This window comes from Heliangelus exortis, chromosome 17, assembly GCF_036169615.1.
Source record: "Heliangelus exortis chromosome 17, bHelExo1.hap1, whole genome shotgun sequence".
Taxonomy (NCBI): domain Eukaryota; kingdom Metazoa; phylum Chordata; class Aves; order Apodiformes; family Trochilidae; genus Heliangelus; species Heliangelus exortis.
In genome coordinates, this window is record NC_092438.1 from 11,378,175 (window position 1) to 11,404,687 (window position 26,513).

Consider the following 26,513-nt stretch of genomic DNA (forward strand, 5'->3'; position numbering starts at 1 on the left):
AGGGGGTTTTTTCCATTCAAGACCCTGGGCAAAAGAAATCTGCTTTCTGCACTCTTTGAGAGTACTAAGACACAGGGCATGACAACACACTTCCTACTGAAACTGCAACAAGTAGTCTTAAAAATAATGGAACAGATGTTTCAGATCCCTATTTCACTGTATGCAGCTAACTATACAAGAATGGCTTAAAAGAAAATAAATAATAGTATGAAGAATTATGCAGAGAGACAGTAAGAGCACCATACTACTTTTTCTCATGGAAACCACATTCCTCAAGCAGCTTCTTCAGCAGACACATGGCATCACTCTGCAATCCCTCTCTTTCTTTTACACCCTCTAACCACACAGTTCCTTATTTACTGATTACTTCTCATTGTCTGTTCCACTTGGCCCCATTAAAAAGTTTTAAATCCTTTCATATTAAGTGCTTCATCCTACTTTATTAGGTGGGTGGAATGATTTGTTAGGAATATTGTATTTCCACAGAGCAAACCCAAGTCCAGTTAGCTAAATAGCATATAATCTCAGAAGGGTGCCTTCAGGTGCTTCTCTAATATAAATAAATTAATGAACTAATTCACACAGCAGCAGGACTTGTTTTAAGGAGTTGAGGTAGGCAACAGGCAGAGGGGAAATGAAAAAAGCCAAGTGATGTGGCTCTTCAGGATGACACCATCAGTTCTCAGCAAAGGTACAACCAGAACTGAAACCAGATCCCATCCAATTTCCCATCTCATACATGAGATGTACAAGATTAGACACGAACAAACTTGTTTATTTCACCTAACTCAAACCCTGGATGAGTTTGAATCTCCCACCTTCAAAAAGCAAAGATGCAGTCACTGTGCACTTCATCTCCATCCCTTTTCAATCTCAGTCTTCCCTCATGCCCTCCCCTGAGATTCTTGTCCAAGGCCATACCAAAGACCATCTCAAGGCCCAGCACTTACACAATCACAAATCATCACCTAAGGAGGGCTTATGGGTTTTTCCTTTTAACGTGCAAAGGGTGGTAGGAGAATAATCCTTCAGTAGGATAGTCCTTCAGTGCCTCAGTATCTATTAATATAAAAATTAAAGCAGCACATGCCAAAAGGAAATTACTTGGTGCCCAGACACAACCAGTTCACATCTCTACAGCAAAACCAACAGAAACCAGGACCCTCAGATATGTGACACAGATGCACCTCGCTGTGAGCCTCTGAAAGTAGCTGTGCTACAAATATTTATCTTACTCTGTCTCATTCAATTCCGTAAATTATCTACAGAAAACTGCAACTATCCTGTAGCCAAACCAGAATAACTCTGAAAAACCACCTTGGTCTACAATCCAAAAAAACATTTACTTTTAAGCTGAGCTAAGTGTACATAGATTTTCTTTTCCACTAAGCTCAGCTAGCAGACTTCACCCTTGAAACAGCTGAGGCTCGTTCACACATTATGTTCAGCTGAATGTAATTCAGGCAGTTATCAAGTGATTCCTGTAATAAGAAGGCTTTAAACTAATTGTAGTTAAGTGACTAACTTTCTATTTCTTACTGCTTCCAACAATGGAGAAAAATCACTCTTCACACAGACAAGTCCTTGCAGCAGCTCTGGTTAAGTCTCTCATGTGCAGCACATTTCAAAGCAGCTGTGAGAACCGTGACCCACACAGCTGCCTAACAGGGCAGCAAAGGGACAAGTCTCAAGACAAGAGCCAGACCACCTCCTAAGATGACTTCTGGCAGCAGATGCTCATAAGGAGTTTACAGAAGGCCTGCTAGCCATCTCAGTAAGTGTAACATAGTTTACAGGCTGCCAGCCAAAAGAATCACTCATTTCATGCATTTGTGTAGGAACTTCATTACCAGTTGAACACATAAATACTGGAATCACATTAAAGTTATGTCCAAAGAACTGTTCTCAGTGGAAGGACTGAAATCTGAAAGTCGTTTAAGATCGTATGTTTGGATTTTCAGACTGACTGCAGTTTTTAAAGCAGCAAATCCACAAACCTGCTAGCACAGCCCCCAGTTCTTGCTACTGATTTGAGTCCTGACTTCCCTATTAGAGTGACTGACACTAAACCTTTACACTATACAAAGGATGTTGCAGCACTTCAATGTTAACTGCATCAACAACTTCACTTGAACTCCTCTGAGTACTGGAACTGAAGTCATCAGTCATAACAAAGACCCTCAGCTCTCCTTGAGAAATCTGGTGGCAGCTTCAACCAACACACACATTTTGTTACCAAGTTTTAACATATTCTTGATTTCACTTTCTGTCCAGTGTCTCACAAGAGATGTGAGGCATGTAGGTATCTATCCTGTGCCTCACAAGACATAATCACTAACTCCAAGCACAGGTGACCATGCTTGCAGCTGCTATACATTAGACCTTTGGCATTTCCAGACTGCCCATTTGTGTGCTGATCCAGAGTACTCGAGGCTTTCTGCACAAACTCATCTGTAATGAAAATATTGAACAGTCAGCACATGACCAAAGCCAAGTTCTAGGACATTTATGTTTGTGAGTCTATTATTAAGCTACACACGCCTCCCATAATCATAGGTGTTAACATTCTTTTTCTCCCTCCCTTCCAATTTTAACACAAAAGGACAAGGCTGACTGCATAAGATATTTCAAAGCTGCAGAAGGGAAAGTTGCATTACACTAAAAGATTTTAGTAAGAGCTAAATACTGTCACTCTTTGCTTCTGTGTGGATGCAAAATTAAGACCAACATTTTTCAGAAGCACATAATCCTTTTGGTCTAAAAAACCCATTGATGTTCATTAAATAGGAAATATAAGACAACAACTAACTATGATTGTCATACTGTCTTTGGCAGTCTGACTTTCTGGGAATAACAAACTGACAGGAGGTCAGTAACAGCATTCTCACATTTTGCTAAGTAAGTTTTGTCTTTCACAAAACAGATGTCACAGACAGAAGAGCATTTATAACTATTCTTTCAGGGACAGCAGAAGACTATATTAGCTCATTCTCTCTACCGGAATCCTCTCTCACCACCTATGCTTTCATTGATTTCTCTACAGTATTCCTACTTCTATGAAAGAATTCTTTAATATTTACAAACAGGTCCCCTTATTGCCACTACTCAAGCAGCAAAATACTGCAATTAAATAACCTTTACCTAAACCCCAGATTTTGTTTCCTTCAAGATTCAGATCATCGGACTCCCGAGTGCTGTCCCTCAAGACACAGACAAAATGGAGTCATAATGAGTCTAAATGGGTTAGTTCTCAGATTATCATTTAGGCAAGAAGCTTTGATTCACTTTCTCTTCCCCTATTTGCTGTGTTCTGGTTAACATCGAGATCAGAATGTAAAAACATCACCAAACTCTTGCACCAAAGCCCCATGTGACAGGGAGAGCCTCCTTGTATCACCTTTAGAAGTATACTGGTATTTGTGCAAGGGAAAGCAGAGCTGCCCTTCAGTTTGCCAACCACCATCACCCCTGGGACCCTCAGACTTCCTCACCCACAGGCAGTTATTGACAGCTGAGCAGTTCCACAAAGCCTTTTGTGAAAAAAGGGTGAGGTTGAGGTACAAGTGAATGATGGGGGCACGTCTGCAAGGCTTGGCTTTTCTGATCACTCACTGAAAAGGCTTCAGCCCAGAGCTGCAATTAACTGACTCAAACTGGAGTCAAGAGAGCAAGGGGAGAGAGAAAGCTGACTGTTTCAAAAAACACACTTGAGACAACTTTCTGTACAGAAGACACTTGCACAGACAGTACATGTGTTTACAGGGGGTAAATTGCAGGTGGCATTTTTCTTCTTTACCAGAGGCAACGTTTGCCTTGAACATTCACCTTGAAATTACCATTGTTTCAAGTCCAGTTTCTATGTCATTACTGCTGAATAACTTAGTCAAGTCTACAATTAATCCATGTCACCAATGCAGTTAATCTGCAAAACACTGAAGTCATTTAACCCAGTACTTTTAAAAGGAGGAAGAGGTAGGAGACAACAGCAATTATTAGACTTCCAGTAACCAGAAGACAAAGCCTCTTAGTCAGAGGCAAATAAAGGAGAGGAAGCCAGGGAGATAAGATGCAGACCCCTAGGGACAAGCAGCCAGAGAGAAGGAGCCCAGTCAAGAATTCTGATGAATGCTTTTAAGGGGGTTCTCTCTTATCTGGCTGAGACCACCAGTTCTCTCAAGTGCTTACAGACTGTTCTTTCAGTCTCCAGAATTCTGGCTGCTAATCTTCATCTCCTTTATTTTTAAGAATGAGGATAAAAGAATGAACTATTTTTCTAATATCCCATGCCCTTATTTTTACAGTCTCTTCTTACTGAGAGCAGAGTTTTCCTGTTACATTCATTCACCACTAACAGACCCACAGGCCTAATGGAACAATAACATTGTTTCTGCACTTCTCAAGTTCTTACAAACTCCCCAAGCCCCACCAAAATGGACTGTATAGTTCTCCAAGGCTCCAAATTAAATTTCTAAACATTTCCCCAGCACCAATAAAGAAAACCGAGTGCCACAGCACAAGACAGCTGTGAGCAGTACTGGAGGACTCACACTCCTGCTGATTTGGCAGCTCTGCATCTCCTTACATCCAAACCACCTTTACATCCTTCTCTGCCACGAGGAAAATGCACAAGAGAGCCCTGCCTACCCCCCATTGTACCACCCCTTTTCCATCTACTTCACATCCCCCTGCTCCAACACACATACACACAACATGCAGGATTTCTTCCTGGTCCTTAAGCTGAACCAAAGCAAGGAGCAGAACCAAGCCTCTTCCTCATCCTCACACACATTTGTCAGAACAAGTCCCTTTGTCTTAGAAGTCTGTCAAACTGTCTGGCAGCTCCTCTTGCACAACACAACAATGCTGCTTTAACTAATTTCAATGACAGTCTCCCACAAGAGCTGTTATTAGTTTTCTCTCAAAGCCACTCCTTCAGTTCATCTGATTACCTTTCCTTAATACAATTCACAGGAAATGGAAACAAGATGTAACTATGAATGAATTTCCAAGATCAATAATTCATAAGATCTACTGACACAGATTAGCCAGAATTTGCTGTGAACATGACAATGTTCAACTTAGAAAACCAACCAAACAAAAAAACCAAAAAAACCCACAAGAAGCTGTGCAGAGAAGGCACCTAACCCAGCCTCAGATTACAGATCATATTGCAGGCTATGAATCACAATAAATTTCAAAAGCATCCCATTGAGCAGCCAAGTGTATCAAAACTAAGTCCCTCCATAAATAGTTTTGTAAAATTGTTTAAAGATCACAATCATTCACATTTGCACAGAACTTCCTATTAAGAAATAACCAGAATTTTAGAAATCATTACAAACTTGCACTAAGTTTGTAAAGCCAGTTGCACTTTGTGAATCTGAACTAATTCAACACAGATCACAAGCTCTTCCTTTTCCTGCTGATGTGCAGAAAATCTTTGCTTTAAATTGTGTGTTGCCTTTCATGTAAAGGGCTGTAAAGGTTTCCCACAGAGCACTAACACATACCTGCACGAGGAAGGTGTAAGATTTGAATGACAAACTACAGAACTGACAAGAACATGAAGCCAGATCTCTTTACTTTCACATGCAGCCTTAACTAAGTGATTTTGTTTTCTTTTTCTGAGGGTTATCTTTTATGAGGGAAAGATGCATCAGTGTCCAGAGGCACTTGAGAACCACCAGTACTCAGACATTAACTGTTTAACAAAGAGACTCGTAAATAGAAAATAAGAACATGTTTACAAGAGATGTCTTCTGATCAACTGTTCTCCCCAAACAGACAGACCATGCAGCACAGCTGCAACTGTCAGTGAGGCCTGCCTGTAATCTTCAAAAGGTAAGGCAGTTCTGTGCTTTTTGGTTGTACAGATATTCACCTTTTTTCACAGCACTTAAACTACTACCCTTTTAAACTATGTGGCAGGTATTTACATTTTAATAGAAGTTATCAGCTATGGATCAGTGCTGTATTCCAATTCTTGGCATCAGACTGTTCAGCTATCAATGCAGCATTCTGAAGACCACCCTATCAGCAGCATTAATTATTTGAACAAAAATCAATTAGGCTTTCCCAGCAACCACAGCACTAATGGGAAGGGCATCTTTTTTTCAGGTATTTGCCTGAAACACTGATTATGCAAGCTACAACTTAAGATGTTATTAGTGGCTCATTAGTACCACCAGAGTAAGAGCGATTAATGCGGAGTGCAGCGTCCAGAGGAAGGGCAAACACACTCAGGGGAGGGAGTGAAAGCTGAAGTGAAAAGTGGCTGAGCAAAAGTGGTATAGTCAGAGTGCAAGAACTGTCCTGTTAATAAATTGCTTTACATTCCATTTCTCTTGTCTTTTTCCCGAACAGATTCAGCAGCTCCTGGAGCCACACGTGCAGAGACTGAGCACGGAGCGTTCGAACAAAGCCCCTGAGCTGCGCGCAGAGCTGTGTGTCAAGGGACATTTGGGAGCCTGGAGATGGCAAGCAGCAGGGCACAAAAAATAAGGAAAAAGCCCCGAAGCGAGCCGCCAGCACTGCCCGGGCCACAGGAGTTGGTAGGGGCGGGCTCGGCAGCACCAGCGCCAGGCACCCGCTGGACCGTTTCAACGGCCTGCACGGAGCCAGACCCCACACACCACCCGGAGAACCCTTGCCGGGACCGCCCCGCCCCTCCGCACCGGCAGAGGTTGCGGGTCCCGGCCGGGCACACCGCTCCCCGCGGCTGCCAGCCCTGGGGGCCGGGCGGGCTGCGGCTCTGAGGGGCCCCGCCGTGAGGGGGCAGCGGCGGCGGCGCGGGGCCCCCAGCGCCCAACCGGCCCCGGCGGTGCTGAGGGGCAGAGCGGCCACCTCCGCCGAGCCGGGCCGAGCCCCCGAGCCGCTGCCGCCGTCCCCCCGCCCGCATCCCGGTCGGCCGGGAAGAGGCACGGAGCAGCTCACTCACCTCCCGGCTCCCTGCGAGGCTGCCTCCCCCTGCATCACTTCCGGGGCTGAAGCCGTCAGCTGGCAGCAGCGCCTCGCGCCGCGCTGTGACGTAGGCCGCGTGCCCGACGCCACACGCAGGGTGAGGGCAACGGGCCGCCGCCTCCCGCGCCCACCGAAGGGGGGGGGGGGGGGGAACACACGGGGCTTAACGGGGCGGAACCGCCGCACGAAGGCGGGGAGTGAGACCTCGGCGTGTTCCTTCCTGAAGGTAAAACGGGGGAGGAAAGGGCGGACGAGTCCACACGCGGGGAAGGCGAAGGGGAGGGGAAAGAATGGGGATTTAAGGGCGGGGGTTGGTTAAACCCCTCCGCCTCACGAGTTGGTTCCTTCCGAATGCGGGGGCAGTGCCACCCCGGCCGCCAGGGGGCAGGAGGGCTCCCGCGCCTGCAGCGCCCCCCGGCGGCCGGGCGGGTCCCGGCAGTGAGGGGGAGGAGGGCGGCCAGCGCCATCTTAGCAGAGCAGGGCCCGGGCCCACGGCCACCCCGCTGTCACCCACCCCCTGCCACCCACAGGGCCACAGCCACCCCACAACCACCCACAGGGCCAAAGCCACCCCGCTGCCGCCGGGCCGTGGCCTGTGCCGGGGCGGTCGCCTTGCTGCCCAGCCAGTCCCCCTGCCCTGGCTGCAGGCATGGCTGTGGGAGGGCTCCTGGCCCAGGTGGTGTGGAGGAGGCTTTGTGTGTGATCAGCCCTGAGCTGATCACCTGGGCCTGCAATTGCTGCTGGCCCGGAGATCGAGTCTGGGCAGGGGGTCCTCCCATCCCCTCACCATCAGGCCTGAGGGTTCTCTCCTCACAGAAATCAGAAGGCTCTGGGGCAAGCAGAGCAGCACTTTCCCTGCTGCTGTGATCCTCAGCCCTGGTGCTTTCTGTGAGGCAGGAGGCCCCAGAACCCATCGTTCAGAAGCATCAAGTGCAAATACTGTGTGAGGCTTTGTTCTAAAGCTCCCAAATTTGAATGGGATTTACAGACTTGATTTCAAATATAAAAAAGTCTTTTTGGTAAATGCCCTGTTATAGATCCCAGAAGTGACTAAAAATCATTATCTGTCAATGTCCTGATATCAAAGCGCTCGGAAATTGAATTGAGGGTTCATAAACACAGATTTAAGTCACCCACAGAATGAAGGAAGAAAGGGGGTAGGGAGAATTGCTTCTCTGCTAGCATTAATATCTGTAGCTGTTCTTAAGTTTAGGAGCAGTTACAAGGCTGGGAAATATTTCTACTCATGCATTCAGTTGCATTTGGCTTAAAGCCAATGTATGAATAAGGTGCATAAATACATACTGGGTCTTGTGTCCATGATGCTGTATTTCTTCATGCTTCTGTATTATATAAGTAAGGCCATCCAAGGATAGCTGAGGCTTCATTTTCTCTGCTATATTTGTTGCACTGCATTTAAATCTCTTTCTCTGCTTGTAACTAATAGAGAAAAAAACACAAAGGAGGAGAAAATGGTTCTAAATGTATGAAAGCAAGAGTGACAGGGTTGCAAAATTACTAGAGACAAGTTCATATTGCTTTAGAGTTTACCTGGACACTGCATGCTTTTCAGATAACAAATATGTAAAGACAATTTTCTTGTCCCTCCTCCCCTCTACATTTCTGTTCTTCCCGAGGCTACTATGGCACAGGAGGCACTCCCAAAGCAAGTGTTTGTCCTACTAAAATCAGATAGTGCCTCATCCACCTCAGACTAAGAGAATGAAAACTGTGATCAAAAGGGACTAGTTAAGGGTTTTCACTTTCATTTATTCAAATGAAGAGAATGTTGTAGAAGCCTAATTTTTTGCAATTTCACTTACTTGAAATTACATAGGAAAACCAGTGATAAAATCCAAGTCCTTGCTTTTACTATTTAATTATATTCTCTTTGCAAGCAGTTTCCCTTATTTGATCAAAACACTGCTCCATATGTAAAAGAAAGCTTAAAAGAGATCCCAGTTCTGTCAGAAATACAAAGCACAAATAGAATGTCACAGTTCTCATCCCAGCTGATGAACAGTGTAAGTACAAAGACTTAGGGAGGCTGGTTCAGAGGTGTCGATCAGTGTTGCAGATCAGGATTTCAGATCACTTCAATTTGCCAGCAAAAAGATAGTGGTATGACAAAATCTAAAACCATGTGAATGTCAGATACCATTGCTGAGTAACTTGGTTCAGGAACTTGGTTCTTTTTTTAACAAATCTTCATAGAAATATGATTGCAGCTTGTGGAGATGTGGTATTTTGCCTATGATTTCGTTTTGGCTGAATCTTAAATAAAATAATTTTTTTTTTTAAAAGGATGAATGTTCAATCAAGAAGGAAGTTTTCACTTTGCCAGGTACATACTGCAGCCACATGGGCTGGGTGTTTGCAGGTTAATAGCTGTCACAGGCCGGTAGGTAAAAGAACATAGAATGATTAGACTTTGACATTTAGTATCACTGGAAGGCATCTGACCTGCCCAGCTTCTCACAGAAATCTGTGACCCTTTCTCTTCTCCCTGTGCCACAGGAACTCAACGTTTCATTTGTTGTACCTCAAGGAAACAATAGGCCAAAATCATTGCTGCCTTAAGAACCGAGCTCATTTTGGCAGATTTGCACAAAAGATGAATATGGATCACTGGCCTGGAGTTGCTGTGGATAGCTGTGAAAGGAATGATTGATTATCTGTTGCATTAGCAGCAGGAGAGAGACTGCAGGTCACTCTTTAGCTAAGAGGTATAATTTAGCTGTTGAGGAATAAAAAAGCCAGATAGGTGTGGGGTTTTTTGCATCTCTTTAAATAAGCCAAAGAGTGCATTTGAAAAGATGTGCTACAGACTGTCATACAGCTGGAGCTGTTCCATACTATAATGTTGATACACTATGCTTTTGATTTATGTTATTTATTTCCATAACAGAAATGTGGTCATAGCTTGATTCACAAGTCAATCAGCCCAGCAGTTTGTCATTGTGTCTTTAGGACTCCTTGCCAGTAGCAAACCAGCTGCTCCTAAATAAAACATTTTACATCTGAGAAATTGAAAGCTGCTTTTCCAAATTATTTCATGCAGAGTTCTGTTCCCCACCATCTCCTCCCCTTAGAAAACATGGATCAGCATCAGCACGAAGTGTATGCTACTAATGTGTGCCTGTAAAAAGAGGGAATCTATTGTTTTAAAATAGCCTTTTTTCTACCACGGGCTATTACTTTCACCCTGTGTTTCATAAAATCCTCTATGTACTTGCTACTGGCAGATTTTATGTTTAAAGTGAGTAGCAAATACCTAACATAAAAGAAAGGATGAAACAAAATAGACTTACAACATCAGCAAAGGAGCTGTGCAGACAGGAGAGTGCTGGACCCGTTCTTAGCCAAGGATCCCACCACTGGATGCAATTTGGGTGCTCATCAGTCTCCATGCAGGTTGCCCTCTCTCCTAACTTTGCTTGGACAGTGCACTACTGGGAACACTAACTGACCATCTGGGTGAACCATCTAAAAATCCAAAGGAATGCCTATTTGTGTCCTGAAAGAAAAATTCGTTATTACATTTTATAAAGGATTATTTGTTTTAATTACCAGGGAAAAAAGTATGCATCTTCATCAGGCAGTAACTCATTAACTGCTCAAGCCTCCTTTGCAAGCTTGGATACAATGGGATATTTCATGTGGTTGATCTGAATGTTGATAACAGGGGTTTGCATGGAGATGAAAAGAACGATACAGCCCCGAATTGTCAGAGCTCTCCCAGAGCTTCCAGCAAATGCTTATTTGGAAGGCAACGCTTGGCTTCCCTCCAGAGGCTTAATAAAACAATCAGCTCAAACCCAGCCTGCAGCCCGCAGCTTTTGCCATTGATAGGTTTGTGCTCACAGACCTGCCTCTGACCTCTCCCAGTTTGTTTTGTTGCAGTAAACACCTGACATTTGCTCACCTAATTCAAAAGCCCTGACAAAAACGCCTGTGGTTAACCTCTGTGGGCTGCATTCTGCAAGGAAATGAAGGGTGGTAGAAGTTAAACAATGGGTGTGACTACCACAAGATGAGTGTTAGTGGGAAAGTGGTGTAACATCCACTTAGCATTCCAGAGATGTGAAATGTAATTATGATTTAAATGCCAAAGATGTAAGTTTCAAGATGAGTAACCAGAAGGACACGAAAGCCTCCCTTATCTTCTTTTCTATCCTACTCAGAATCATTTTCCACACCCACAAAATCAACCCAAGTAGTGTCACTTGACAAAATTACACCTGATACACGACTTGTACTGTCACTTATATTTCTGTCAGTGCAGGATCTGTTTATACCAACAAAAAAATTTCCAATCTCATTTACAACATCTTAAGTTGGAATTAATTTTGCTCTAGGTGAAATTACTCCTAATTTACACTCCCACTCAGATCAGAGTCTGACTCAGGCTTTGAATTTGGTTCTGTTTGCTCTGATCCTTTCCTGTGATAGAAGGGGGTCCTATGCTCCTCTTATGACTCCTCATACCCTCATTTTGTGTATTTGCAGAAATGGTTTATGAGCAGGTCTGTAATGTTAGTGTTGACTATCTGAGCCACAGGAGCAGATATGAAAAGCTGCTTAATGTCTTTCACATCATCTAGCACATATGGGAAGGAGAATAATCATACCTGGGGGGGAAGGGACTATGCAGTTCTGTATCAATTCCCAACACCGAGAAATTCAAGGAAAAAAAAAGGTTCTAGGTGGGAAAGCAGAAACAATTAATGGAGAAAAAGTTTGTTAGTTCTAAACTTTTAAAAAAAACCAACTCTATAAGCAGATTCTTGGTATGGTTAAAATTCAAAAGCAACCGGTGTGATTACAGCTGTGTCCCAGCTTGTGGCCTTGGAAATTGTTTGTGTAGATCAGAATTTAAAGGTGAACATTTTTTCTCCCAACATTCCTCTTACTTTCTTTATGGATTACAAGGAAACCTAAGGTGAAAGTCTCTAAAGCAGTACTGCCTTTCTTTGGCTGTTAGCAAGGTACAAAAGAATATTTCCAGCTCCACCAGAGGTGACACCTTCAAATAAAAGCAGAAGGGTGAGGCCAGGAGGGGCTCTGGGTGAGGAGATGATTTGGGACTCAGCTCGTGCTGTATCAGCCCTTGTAATTGAACTGTTTAATTTCTGTACTAAATATGTACTTGAGAGAGAGAAGCAATGATTTTTCAGATACACATACACGTGTATGACTAATTCTATTGCCTGAAATGGAGCAGCAGAATGGATCAAGTGAAACATTTATTCAAAAGTGTTTGGCAAGCTATTCTATTGTGGATATTTGTTTTCTATAAATGCCATAAACTTTTACTAGAAATACTTCCTACTGAGTAGGAATAATCACTTTAATATCTGTGAGAAAAAGAGATGATTCCTTAAACATTTTAAAATATGAACAGCAAAATATAAATGTTCTCTTCACAGAATGAGAGAAAAAGGGTCTTATGTCTGCTTCTCAAGATCACAAGACAAAAAAGGCCAGGATTTAAGAGTCTGGGACTTTTTAGCAAAAGAGACTATGGGCCAAATCTTTTCTTCAGGTTAACAATCAGTACCTGACTTCAATAAGGGAAAGTGTGGAAATGTCTAAAGCCCCAGGGGGACAGTACTGAAACATTAGCAGAGCTGCTGTGGTGGAGGCAGCCACTTGGGATTTTGGTTTAAAACCCTCTTCTTTTCTCCACAGTAAGAGGAATAGCCACAGACTGGCAGGAAACTGAGCGACAGCCACATCACCAACCATTGCTCAGGAGTTTGAGTGCCTGCCTGAGGCAGGAGCTTTTCCTGCATCATCGAGGGAGGGAGAGTTCTCCCTCCGGAGGGCAGGACAAGAAGTGCCCTGCTCCAAACTGCCCTCCAGAGGAACTATTCCCAGTCCACAGGCCTGACTTCAAGGTGAATTCAGACACCGTAACTACAGCTCCAAGCTGACAAATGCAAGGTAATATCTTGTCCCTGACACTTACTCCTCACTACATCCATGTGCTTCACAGTGCTGCTGAATATTCCTTTTGGGTAGTAAGGTATTTTCAACATATGAGGCATCTCTAAAGCAGGAGTCGTTCTTTTGTTTCTGCAAATCTGATCCATGTCAGAAGTGTTATAATTTGAGCATTAGATTTATCTGAGGGATAGCTGTGGTCTGACATGCAATGTTGTCACCACTTATAGGATAAAATACTCATTTCCATAAAATAAAAAAGAGGGTTTAATTCTTGATTTCTGACAAAGATTCTTATCACACTTGGAGACTGAATAAGTGGGCTCAGCAGGTACCCAACTCCCTGAAAATCAAGACATTCAGGATTTTCTTAAATCCACTGCTAGTCTGCCCCTACTGCAGTGCTCAGATAAAACAGCTTTCATCACCTTTTCATCACACTGAACTCCAGCTGAATCATTACTACATAAGGTAGTGGTATCACAAAGAAGCTTTTCAGCCTCTGAAACGTATATGGTTTTTCAGCAAGACTGCAGTGGTTTTATCATGTCTTTTACTCTCAGATTTCAAGATGCTTTGCAAAGATAGGGTCAGCATTGGTACAATTTCACTGGAAGGGGGATGCTCAGAGTTTCGGTGACTTGCCCAACATTTGTTGCAAAACAGAAGTGAAACACAACCTGGGCATTCTTGCACCAGGCTTGTGATTCAGCAAACCATTAAAGCAAGAGCTTAACTTCAAGCAAGAGCTCAAGCTGTCTGAAATGAGACAGATTTAAGTATCAGTTCAAATACTTTGCTGGACTGAGTCTTCAGCTTTCAACACCTAATTATTGTTTACAGCTAATTCAGTTCTTTTCATATAGCTCAGCATAACTTTAGGTGGTGGAAATATTTTTAAAACTAAGTATGTGAAAAAACTGTACTGCTTGCTGGCCTTTTAGGAACAAGAATGCCCATGTATGTGTTTGGGGTTTCATGTTGGTTTTTTTAGATGACACCAGTTACTCGACAAGAAGTTCTTCGTCTTTACCGCAAGATATTCCGAATAGCCAAAAAATGGGAGTCAGCATCAGGACAGACAGAAGAAACTATTAAAGAGAAAGAGTACATTAAAAATGAAGCCAAAACATTATTCCGAAAAAACAAAAACGTAAGTGTCCTTGGAACTTTTGAATTTTTGAATTATTCTGTTGCTCTTTGCTCTGCCTCAATGATTGGATGCTAGGATTGGATTTCCCATGTATTCAGATTATATTTTAAATTTCACCCCTGAAATAATAATAAGAAACCTCTCACCTCTCATCATTCAGAAAGCTAGCTAAGTGGATCATTATTCATGCAATGGCAAACAGAGCTCAGTAGCTTCTTATACTTCTTTTTCTCTTTTTAAAGCAATAACCACTGGCACTTCTTTTAAAAGAAGCACTTTATATTTTTTTTGTTAAGAAAGAAATTTCAACCCCCTTTTAAAAGGAGCCATACAGACTCCATGGTAATCAAAGGTCCTTCTTGTAATTCAAGATCACAGTGCTCATTTATATCCCATTTTGGACTGGGACCAAAATCAGGTAATGCAAAATCAAAAATTTAATTCACATCACAATTCACGCCACATTTCTGACTTCAAAGGGAGTTTCTGGACAGGATGATAACAGAACATGGAGTAAGGAATCTCTTCCTTTTCTTCTCTAGCTACCTAGAGAGCTAGACAAAAGGGTGAGGATGTTTTTTCCATGGGTATTATCTGCATGTGCATTTTCTTCGTATGGAAAAAATACCAGGTTTGAGTAAAAACCTCCTTCTCCAGCCTCAGTCAAGACAGCTTCTGAGCCTTAACATCCAGTGCTGTCAAGCCCAGAACTGTTGAGTAAAGGCAAATACTAATCTTACCTTTTATGGATGTGGAAAATACTATCATTGTATCCTTGGGACTGCCAAAACAAAAAAGCTTAAGGAAGTCATGTGGCTGTGCATCACTTACAGTTGAGCTTCCAATTGTAATTGCTGTACTTGTATAAAACATTTGTTTGTATGATCTTAGGTAACAGACCCACAGCTGATTAAACAGTGCATAGAAGAATGTGAGGCAAGAATAGAAATTGGCCTTCACTATAGCATCCCCTACCCAAGACCTGTGAGTATAAATCCAGTCATAAAGTCTTCAGCTATGCCCACTTAGCTCTCACTGACCAATAAAACCCAAAGTTCAATCAGTGTCACCTCAATGCATTTTTAGATAGGTTTGTATTTAAATGTTATGTTAAACAGCACCAAATAAGACAAATGTATAATAACATTTCTCCATCTATCTTATTTCACTGTAAGTTGGCTAATTTCTTCTCAGTATGAGGAGTCAAAATCTAAATGGAGTTTCATGAGCTGAACTCCTAAGGCTGGTGATTATTTAGGCAGTCTTGACTGACCAATTCATCATACTGTGTAGAAAAAGACAGTAATGGGATCAAATCTTCTAATCACCCCAGAATAAAAGAAAGAATAAAAATACATAATTCTATCTGTCATAGATACAAAAATGTTCATAGCCTACATTACTGGTAACTGTTCTCCTGGTCATAAATCAGGTCTTATAAAACACTTGCCTAAGCCAGTAATTCTTTTGCCCTGTTCCTAGAGAAAAATGTCCAAGGTCACTGAAATGCTGGAAGTTGCAGCAACATCTTCTATGGCACCATTTAATATAGCTTCCTCACTGCCCAGCTGACTTCCTCTCTACTCCTGCTGGTTAGTTTACATTTTCACATCTATATTTTCCTTAGTAAGGCACTCATGGTCAAAATTAAATTTATCTTCATCAAATGCTTGCTTAGAATATGGTCACAGCATCTGTCTCACATACAGCTTTTTCTTCAGTATACAGAAAACCAAGATACACCTGGCAAACAACACTCCTAGAAATGGGCTTAAAAATTTTGTAGTGGCTTCAAAATCCCAAAGGATCAGTTTTAGAGCAGCTCTCTCACACAATGGATGATTGTTATTTTTCAGATTCTAGAAATCTCTATTGCTGCTTTATTCAGTGCTTTTACTACTACTTGCACCTAAACAGCTATCTTACAGGATGACAGCCTCAGCAGCAATGACATTTGACTGCTCACACCCACATTTTTCAGTTACTTAGGGGGGATATAGCTGCACAACTCCCACTGACAGCTTTATGAAACATAAAGACTTTGCCAATCAAAGAAGAGCCTGTCAGCTCTTGAGTCAATGACATTGACTGTGCATTTTAATATGGTATATATAATCCTGACAGTAAGAAGGCAGTCTTTCAATACATACAGCCTGGGGTTATTTTGTGTCTTGCTAGCTAGGTATGAATAAGATACACAGGGATTTAAGGCATCTACTCAGGAATTTTTAAGGTTTTCTAGACTTTACTGTTATGAAACTTTGTCAGCAGTACTATTTCAACAAATATTTTATCATTATAGTATATCCAGCTACAAAACAAGATTAGTAAAGCCTAAAATATATATGATTTTAATAAACAGAACATTTAGAGCCTGAAAGTCACACCACTAATCACTCCTCAGAGAGCACATCTCCTAGAAATCCAATAACCTGGTTTGAGTCAGTACAGTGGCCCTACCCCGAGTGTGAAGAAATTGTCTAAAACTCAGTGAAATCTGCATACATCCCTTCTTTTTCTTGAAGCTTCTCAATTTGCACCTAACTGGTGGGATTTTCTTTTCCAGATCCATTTGCCTCCTATGGGTCTTGCCCCCAAACAAGGCCGTATGTTGCGACACCAGGAAAAGTTAAGGAAGATTTCCAAGCCAATATACCTGAAATCCCATGATGAAGTTTCATAACCCATCATTTAAGCTGTGATGTGTTTATATAAGTTAAGATGTGGACTTTCATCCAGGTGATTTGTGTGCATAACTGTGAATGAAGCTGTTCTGGTCACTTGCTCACATATTTCCTGAGGCTAAAAAACTAAGTGATGCATTACACATGATGGATAAGGTTGGTCTGCTATTTATTACCTTTGAATCACTGACTCATCAATAAAAGTAACACTTTTTAAGGACTGAGTTGTGATATGAAGAGTACTTTGACATCAGAACAAATTACAGCAGGTTTTCAAGCTGTCAATCTATAGCAGGGTTCTCTGGTGGTTTCAGGACTACACATGCTCAGTTGTTATCCATCTCAGTGCTGTGTGTAAGGATCAGCAAAAATCAAGAATGTGCAGGAGAACCAAGCAGGCTCACAGTGCCTCCTGAATGCAACTGGAAATACAGGGACTGTACTGTCCCTGCAGTCCTTCCTCTCTTGTCCCTGCTCTGCCTGTTGTCCCTGGAGAAGCATTCCTGTTTCCTAGTATCCTTATGGTGAAGGATTTATTGTTTCTAAAAGGACAGTAGCAAAGAGACAGCAGAAATGCCACCACTCCTTCATTTTCCTTTTGCTAACTGCAGAGGAATGGCCTAGAGCCACTTTTGTTTTTCCTCTTCCTTTGGTGAGGGTGTGGGTGTGAAATGCAAAGTCTGGAATTCCATTATACAGCTCAGAATAAAACATTCCAGTGTTGGGTTCCTCAGGTTCTCATGGATGGACTAACTGAAAACTCTCCCTTCAGGGTGTTATTACAGGAGCAAGCTTAAGATGCTTTAGGTGTCTTCACTGTATATTTTTATATGGTAAGCACACTGGCTTTCTCAAGAATTACTTTATTGTTAGGTTTTAACCTTTTTAAACCTTTTTTAATGTTAGGGACAGAACCTCAGATTCATTAAAAGAAAATAAGAGAGTACCTACAGCTATCTTTTCAGTCTCTTAAGTTCAAGGAATATTTCCATTTTGCCTCATGAATGGAAGTGAAATGAAATTAATTTCTCCCTCAGTGGCCAGCAATTGTTTTGGTTCCTATTGAGCCATTAACAAAATCTTCAGGGAAGTTATTGGAGCTTTCTGTCCTTCAAGCTAGAAGTATCAGTGAAACCCAAGTCAAGACAGTGGACAAGAGGCACACTGTACTGGAAGAATACAAAAGCACAGCTCTTTTAAGGACTGACTGTATAAGCAGTGAGCTGTTCCAGCCAGAAGTTAATGACAGTTAAAAAGTTAATCTCAAAAAGGCAGTGTACATTCTTTCCTATTAAAGGGCAAAACCAATGAAATCTTACTTTCTGAGCTCTCCAGCTCATCATAAACTCTCCGAGCCCTAATAAGCAATGGCAAAGAAATATTCTGTCTGCCTTAAAAATAAGTTAAGAACTGCTCATGTGCAGAACAGGATGACAGTTCCTCCCTCTAGCATGTACTTGGAAGAGAGAAAAAAATATGAGAAAGTACAAGGAAACAATGAAATGAGCAAGTCAGCATGACAGGTACTGACTAGCCCAATTTCTCACTACTCTTTACAGCTCCAGTCCCCAGAAGTATCTATTCCCATGTAATTATTTCCTGGGAATGCCTCCTGTGGGAAGTAACATGGAAAATGCCATTGTTCCGGCTGTCAGTGGGAGCTTTGCAAATTTACTGCTGTCAGAAAGACACAAAACAAAACTCCTTGAGCCTTGGAAAAGTGGGGTGGAATGAAGACAGTAAAAAAAATAACATCATTATACACACTGCTTAATCCTTCACTGAAAGAAGAACAAATACAGTCTTTTCCTTTCCTCATTCTGATACACCAGTGTAGAGTCATGTCAGCTGAGCCAAACCAAAATGTGAAGAGACAGGGGTTTTGAATGGAATCTTAGGCTCATTCTTAGTCATTAAACTACCATTTGAATCATTTTTAATTGTTAAAATTCATGTGGCTACTGAAGGTACTGATGCTGTGACTCATCAAGTGAATAAACAGCTATGTAAATCAGCAGTCTAAATTTATTGGCTGTATAATAGGCACCAGCTCTTTCCTGAACATGCACTGTAAGATGGAGATTATTTCACAATTCCAGAAGATATACAGCAAATTGAAATAACAGTATCATTTAGTGTTTGTTTCTGAAGGGAAAATAAATATATAATTCTTAAAAGGCCCAAGCAGCTTTAAGGAACTCAAAATAGTAACCAAGCACACAATCATTTTAGAAGACAGACTCAGCACTTAGTGAATTTACTCCCTCAATGTTGTCAAGGGGTCAGGAAACACTCATTGTGTTTCAGCAGTGTCCCAATCTTTTTCCAAGAGAGGAACAACAGAACAGAAATAGTTTAAGAGAGATTAGGTTATCTTCCTACTCATTAATGTTTGTTACTGTAATACCTTTTAGCTCTACAGAAAACAAGGCCACCTGGACCTTGCTGTCTTGGAGCCCTACTATCAGAAATGGTGCTGGTAACATCCATCTTCTGGCCACAGACAGAAAGGTCCCTTACTTGATCACACCCATAAATTAGGTTTCAAGAACACTAATTGCAGCAGAAACCTGCACCTTTTACTGATTTTTCTAATCCTACTAGGCAAAACATTCTAGCTTATAGGAACTCATAAGTAGAATAATTGAGGGACTTTGTATTATCCTTCGCTTTTTCATTGAATGATTTTCCCTTTAACAGTCCAACAAAGTTAAAATCCACAGAGACAGTCCTTTCTATTTCTGAAATGGTTTTTTTCTTGTACAGATAAGAGAAAGGATTCCACCTCCTAAGAAAATGTACTAATGTCTTACAGCATCCCCAGCTGAAAACCTGTCTCTGCTATTTCTAAGGAAAAAATATCCCTTGCTCCATAATGTCTGTGTACTGTATTTTTTCCATCTGCTTTGAGTTACGAGCAAGACTGAATCTGTGATTTGCAACCACTATAGGTGGTTTTTGTGGTTTGTCTAATAAGACCTTCTAATTATGAAATGGTAATAACTAAACCTGTAAAGCCAAGAATTCTAATATTACTGTTAGCAGGTACTTTATTTGTCAAATTTTTTTTTCACATTTTCATCATGTCCAGCTAACAGCCGAGTTGCCTTTTTCTTTTTTTTAAATGCATCTCAGCCAAGAAATATTGTGAATACTGATGTTTAGCCACCTTATCATTCTTCAGGAAGGTCTAGACAATGCTCAGGAAAGTTCTCATTTTAAAGAACCACAGAAAAATATATCTAAGACAGATATCCCTCAACAGTAAATTTGGTTACTTTTTCTCTAATAGTAAGGGCAGCCCAGGGAGCACTTCACATACTGAAGTAATCAACAACTAAAGCAGCTCCATACCTGATCTCTGATTGGGGGGGGACATAGCCCCTGGCAGATGCACGTGCCCTCATATAGACTTCTCTCATTTATATATGTTGGTCACATCTACAAAAACTTGAAATACATCTTTAATTACATTCTAAGAGATGTCTTCATCTCAAATCTAAATATTAACACAGAAACAACATTTAGAAAACCAACACAGTAACAAGAACACTGCACACTATAAAGTAGCAAAGCCATTATGTATTCATAATTGTCATTCATGTGTGTCATTTATTAAACTATCCATTGGTGTTTGTTAATAAAAAGGCAGTAACAAGAAACCCACAAGCTATCCCGCAGTATTTTCTAACAGTTTAAAAGTAATGTATCTCCATAAAGTGTAATTTAGCTAGCACATACTCGTGAATCTTGCTTTCCATTTAAAATGCTTAAATTTAGAAGATGATATTTGGAAGAACAACATTATCTGAAAAAAGAATGGAGAAACTCAATCCTCACATTTCAACTCCACTTTATGATTTTGCTCCAGCTTCCCTTTCAGCAGTGCCTCAGCTGTGACAGGTAAGCTGTCACCAGTCATCCACAAGCATAACCTCAGGTCTAAATATCCCATGGAGTGCAGCAACTGATCAGTCCATAGGGAAGGATCTAGCATCCAGGTCCAGTGCCCTGGCCTGACATCTTTGCCCCAGTCACCAATGATTCTCCAAACACCTGCATAGTGAGCTGTTTATGAGGCACTGAATATGGCACATGAAGATACTGTTCTAATTACCTATGTTTATCTCTGCACAGAGCAGCACTGTGTAACATACCTGGAACATTTATTGCTTACCTGTATGTTACCATTTTCACAAATACCTATATAAACCAAACTGGTGGTTAGCAAAGCAATAATGAACATTGTTCTATAACACAACAGATAAAATTGCTACAACAGGAACCGTATGGTTTAATGAGTTGTAGCATCATCACTTAATGACTGTAGCAGGATACTGGGTATTGCTGAATTATAGCTGCATCTCTGATTTAGGGAGGCCTCAAGCAAGTCATTAAGAAGCTGCAATTTGTGAAATGAAAAAAAAAAAAAAACAAGACCCCAAATTAGTGTATGTTTATGCAGTGGGTTTGGGTTTTTTTCCAAGTGTTTGCCTTGATGTTTTTGTTTCTCTTGTACTGGGTACACAACAAGTCTAATGATCTGTCTTCAGTACCTCCTTGGCACACTGTGGGGATTAGTTAATGACTGTGCAGTTCTTTGAAGATGTTCAGGCTATTTTATTTTTAATTAATGTTTGCAAACTACTTGGAGCTTCTCTGATGAAAGGGCTTAAACATGTACAAAATTCCAGGTGGTTATTAGTCCAACATGCAAGAGGGCAAGACAAGGAAGTGAAATGAGACTATGGGGGAAAGGAAATGGCTCAATTTATGAAGCACCTCAGATACATAATACTGAAATTTTAAAATTATGAGACATGCCTGGCACATGAAATGGCAGGCTCCCAGTACATGTGCTGTCTAGAATTTCTCCAGGGAAATACTGAGGCACATCTTCACAAAGTTGTCAGTTCCTATAGTTTTATAAGACAGCTCTGGCAGTTCATTCTAGCTAAGGATTTGGTTTACATGTTGACATCAGACTATTCTCATCTCCTCCCTCCTTGCCCTACATACTCCTGGGACACAGAAGTGGAAGGCAAATCCACAGAGTCTTATTTGCAAAAAGCTGTGAATTAGGTTCCCATTAAAGTCAGCAGCAAAGCTCTTCAGGCCCAATTTAATTAAAAAATAAAAAAGCAACCCTATGACAGTAGTGAGGTGGTAATAATAGGATTTCAGAAGATTTGTAACGATGTGGGTGACACACAGGTTGGTGGGAGTTCTCTTCATTCTGATCTATTGCAAGATAATTTCATTCCTCAGGGCTCAGTGCTGGGACCATTTCTTTTTAACAGCTTTACTGATGATTCTGATAAGGACATAGAGTGTATCATCAATAAGTTTGTAGACAGCACCAAGTTGGGTGGGAGTGTTGATCTGCATGAGGATAAGGAGACTCCACAGAAAGAGTTGAATAGACTGAATCAGTGGGACAAAGTCAAGAGTCTGAACTTCAACAAGGCCAAGGGCCAGGTCCTGCAGTTGGGCCACAACAACCCCATGCAACACCTCAGGCTTGGGGAACTGTGGCTGGAGAGCTGCCAGGCAGAAAAGCACCTGGGGTTCTAATTGACAAGTGGCTGAATATGAGCCAGCACTCAGCCTGTGTGGCTGAGAAAGCCAATGGCATCCTGGCTTGTATTAGAAATACTGTGGCCAGCAGAAGTAGAGAGGTGATTGTCCCCCTGTACTAAGCACTGGTGAGGCCACACCTTGAACTGTGTCCAGTTTTGGGGCACATCAGCATAAGAAAGAAATTGAGGTGCTGGAGTGAGTGCAGAGGAAGACAACAAAGGTGGTGAAGGGCCTGGAGAATAAATCTTATGAAGAGAGATTGAGGGAGCTGGGACTGTTTAGTTTGAGGAAGAGGATGCTGAGGGGAGACCTCATCACTCTCTATAACTACCTGAAAGGACATTGTAGAGAGGCTGGTGCTGGTTTCACAGCAATAGAAGAAGAGGGAATGGATTCAAGCTGCAACAGGGTAGGTTTGAACTGGACATTAGGAAAAACTTTTCCACACAGAAGGAGTGGTCAGACACTGGAATAGGCTGCCCAGGGTGGTGGTTGAGTCACCATCCCTGGATTTGTTCAAGGTTTGTTTAGATGTGGTGTTGGGGGATATGGTTTAGGGGAGAACTTTGTAGAGCAGAGGTGATGGTTGGACTCGATGATCTTGAGGGTGCTTTTTCTATGATTCAATAATGGCCCTTGGAGTAAGTTTCTGTTTGTGGTGTTCTATTTTCAGTCTTACTCAGTGGATGATAATGCCTAAAAGCCAAAGGAAATTGGGAGCTCCTTTGAAGTCAGGAGAAAATCCCAACAAAAAAAAAAACAAAAAAACAAAAAAAACAAAAAAAAAAAAAAAAAAAAAAAAAAAAAAAAGCAGCCACTGGGGAGTAAAGTAGATCTTTTAATAACCAAATGTGAATGTTTTGACTTGCAAATTCTCAGTCATCTAACTGGCACAGTGCTGCCACACCTCGATTTATCCAGTGTTTCTGAGGCTTGTCTGAAGGGAGTTCAATTGAGAGAACATAGTTGGTTGAGTGGCCAGTGGTAGATAAGACACCTCTTCTTGCACTTGTCTTGTACACAGGGCATGAATAGATGTTTTCATGAAGAAATTTGGAACTTTCTCCAGGTTTTAGCCAAATTACGGGCAAAGGATCATAAAGGACTTTTGGAAGTGATTCTCCAATTACCGAGGATTCTCTATCCCATCGTGCACCTTCCAAAAAAAGTCCTCTCACATAAGCCCCATCTTCTGGCATTTTTTCCATTGTCTGCTCCTGCTTCATCACCTAGAATGATTAAATCATTTAATTCTTATCTGGAGTATATTAAATTCTCTAAGTGATGGTCTGAAATCACTCCTTTAAATATAATTTCATTTGCAGTTAATGAAATTATTCCTTGCTTCAAGCAAAGCTTTTTGTTCAAAGCTTTTTGTTTCAAATGTTCAAGCTTTTTGAAAAAAACAAAATTCCTTGGCATTTTCTTACCTCAAATTCAAATCCAATGCCATCAATTGGGATGGTGTATTTTCTGGCATAGTTTTGTAAAACGCCGGTCAAAAAAGACTGAGTGAAAAAGAATCCTGACAGCCAGAAGACTGTGGGTGGTCCTTTTTTGACCCACTCCTAAATATATTAATACAGAAAAAAAATAAATGTAAGGAAAAAAAAAAAAGAACATTCTGTGACAATTCACCATGAAAGGGATCTCTTTTCAGATACACTTGAACAGCACAATGAGATCTAAAATTTGATGGGGCTGTGGATACTCCCATATTCTATAAGATATAGGGCTATTCTATACTGTTCAGAGACAACAAATCACAGAAGACAGTTATAAGGGCAACAAAAATAGTCATTCTGAAACAACCAGAACTCAGCCCTACCAAGAAAGAAATTTCAGAAAGAAACAAGAACATTATGTTAAGTCTAGATACTAGCCAGAAAAAAAAAAATAAATTACTGAATCTGGACACTTTAATCAAGATACCCTCTTTTACAGTCTCATAAACACTTATCTTCTTACATGAAAAAAGGCCAAATTTTCTTACACAATATCTTCACCAGTGACTGTGAGGGCACTCACTACATTAGACCCTAGTAAAAGAAACCATTCCAGTACAAAGATGCCAGACAAGGAGATCCTGGGCCTGTTTCCTTGTTAGATATTACCAAGGCAGTAAGAAAAACAAAGTAAAATCAGAACATCCTGACACTAAGCCATTTGGAGTCAAAAGAAGCCCATATGGTACTATGATCCAGCAAATGGGAAACCCTGCTACTTATGCAAATCTTTCAGACACTTCTTTCTAGCTTTATCCTCTCCTGAACTGTACAGTGTTCCACTGTTTCTAAAGCATTCTCACACCAGTTCAGTGCCCTTTGAATGGGGAAATTATTAAGGGCAATGCAACTTGAAATAGAAAAATGGAAACTACCAAATGCAGTGCTGGGTTTGTACCAAAGGATCATACTGACACCTCACACTCACCCCAATTGCCCAGCTAACTCCAGTGCTGTTAATGCAGGATATATTTGATCATGAGTATGTTCAAATAGTTCACATACTGGAGCTATAGGGGTTCTGCTGAGTGAGGAGAGCACTGATACACATTTTACCCATTCAGCTACTGAGTCCTTAGACCTTTTAGTCTCAGTTTAGGATACCTGGAAGAAGGCCAGACGACAGAGGAGATCAGACACATAACTTCCTAGTGGCTTCAGTGATGGATAGGATTTGGCATCCCACATTGATGGTACTTTTCCTATTAGCATGCTGTTAAAAACATCTTCAAGTTCAGATGACATCAACACTTGGCCTTTAATGGCTTTACGTAAATTAATGAGGCTGCTCCGGATAACTTCAGTGAGCCTTTGGATTATGAAAAAAAAATTAATTAAAAAAGTTTTCGTTATTGACATCTTACTACCTGGCTAAAGACATTTGAGTCCAACTTGAATGAAGGGCCAATGAAAGCTTGTAAATGTCCTGTCAGAAATTTCTTATCTCACAAGTTATCAAAACTCTTTGGAAAAACAAAGGGAAAATAGATGCACAGAAATGAAGTGAATATTCCCATCCTGGACATGGAAAATGAAGTGACAAGAGCTTCAAAGACTGTGACACTAACATAGTGTACTGTGAATATTGGGGCCTGAGTATGACTGAAAAAGAGAAAAGGAGGCTGTCCCACCTCAACACATCAAACTCAAATCTGATTTAAGTTCATGCTCCAAGAATATAGGTTCTATTTCTATATTCAGGTAGTCAGCTGTGGTTTTCAAGTCTTTAATAAAGGCCACAAAACAGACTCTCACAACAGATTTTAAAAGGCTTATATGAGTTTAAGGCTTGTGAGTGGCTAGCACTGATGAACACAAGCATGTTTCAGTATTAGCAGGGCCACACAGAACACTGAGCCATACCTGTTGAATCGAATGAGCTCTTGCCTAAGAACTGTGTTCATGGACTCTTCATAAAGTACTGGGTATACCTTCATAACCTCTTCCATATCAAAGCTACTTGGTAGTTTGGATAGAATGTCCTGTGCCAAATCTTCAACAGTTTCCTGAAATCACAAGTTTACAGTGAATGAAATTTCCCTCTTTTTCACCTATTTTTATTCAGTAAATTCCACAAAACATTGTAGATGTTTTTATTTTTTCCTATATAACCACATGGGTATTCTAGTCTATTTTACCAAAGAAATAATGCCTACATGCTCTTACTGTGTTTGTGCATCATCCTGTCTGTCTCTGCATGTGCTTGCTTGTTCCTTTTCCCCTCTCAATAATTTCAAATTTGTTAGTAATTTTGGTTTTGCTCACTAAAAGATATTAAGTAACTTCTAAGAGAACTGGCATCAGGGTAGACAAGCAGGATGAAGGAAAGAAATTCCCAACATCTTCACAACCAGGCCCCATGGAGGGGTAGATGACAGTGAGGTCTGTGTCCAAGTGGTTCCATTCTACCAAATTGCCCCCCTTTTTTTTGTGCCACACAGTTATGTGTCTGGGCCTGTAGAAATGGAAGCAGCCAAGGGAAGGCACAAACCTTTAAAAACCCAAGCACTTAATGAGTAATAACATAGAATGGAAGTGCCATAATACCACAGACTTCACCAGGAAGGTGACTTTTGCCTCTAATGGGCCTATATGGCTTGTCTGATTTCTGACTTGATATAATTTTCTGGCACCCCAGAGTCTGTCTCTGAGTGAGAATGGCAGGGATGGTCACACAACCACTGC

General features: G+C 41.2%; 3 protein-coding genes across 5 annotated transcripts in view; 1 reads left to right on the plus strand and 2 right to left on the minus strand.

Moving 5' to 3' along the window:
- The window catches only part of DCUN1D3 (defective in cullin neddylation 1 domain containing 3), a 24,029-nt gene extending 16,952 nt beyond the window's left edge, over window positions 1-7,077 (minus strand). For both annotated transcript variants that reach the window (XR_011729210.1, XM_071760581.1), the window contains exon 1: window positions 6,938-7,077. The gene's annotated coding sequence lies outside the window, so the exon portion shown is untranslated. The remainder of the gene's footprint in view (window positions 1-6,937) is intronic.
- On the plus strand, window positions 7,056-16,963 carry LYRM1 (LYR motif containing 1). Its single transcript, XM_071760585.1, has 4 exons — window positions 7,056-7,186; window positions 13,901-14,059; window positions 14,951-15,043; window positions 16,626-16,963. The coding sequence occupies exons 2-4, from the start codon at window positions 13,901-13,903 to the stop codon at window positions 16,740-16,742; spliced, it is 369 nt and encodes a 122-aa protein (XP_071616686.1). The 5' UTR covers window positions 7,056-7,186; the 3' UTR covers window positions 16,743-16,963.
- Window positions 16,964-23,141: 6,178 nt separating this feature from the next.
- Window positions 23,142-26,513, minus strand: part of DNAH3 (dynein axonemal heavy chain 3) — a 52,940-nt gene continuing 49,568 nt past the window's right edge. For both annotated transcript variants that reach the window (XM_071760579.1, XM_071760580.1), the window contains exons 59-62: window positions 25,692-25,834; window positions 24,933-25,137; window positions 23,754-23,891; window positions 23,142-23,552 (exon numbers count right to left, since the gene is read on the minus strand). In XM_071760579.1, coding sequence (XP_071616680.1) covers window positions 23,199-23,552; window positions 23,754-23,891; window positions 24,933-25,137; window positions 25,692-25,834 — 840 coding nt within the window. In that variant the 3' untranslated portion in view covers window positions 23,142-23,198. The remainder of the gene's footprint in view (window positions 23,553-23,753; window positions 23,892-24,932; window positions 25,138-25,691; window positions 25,835-26,513) is intronic.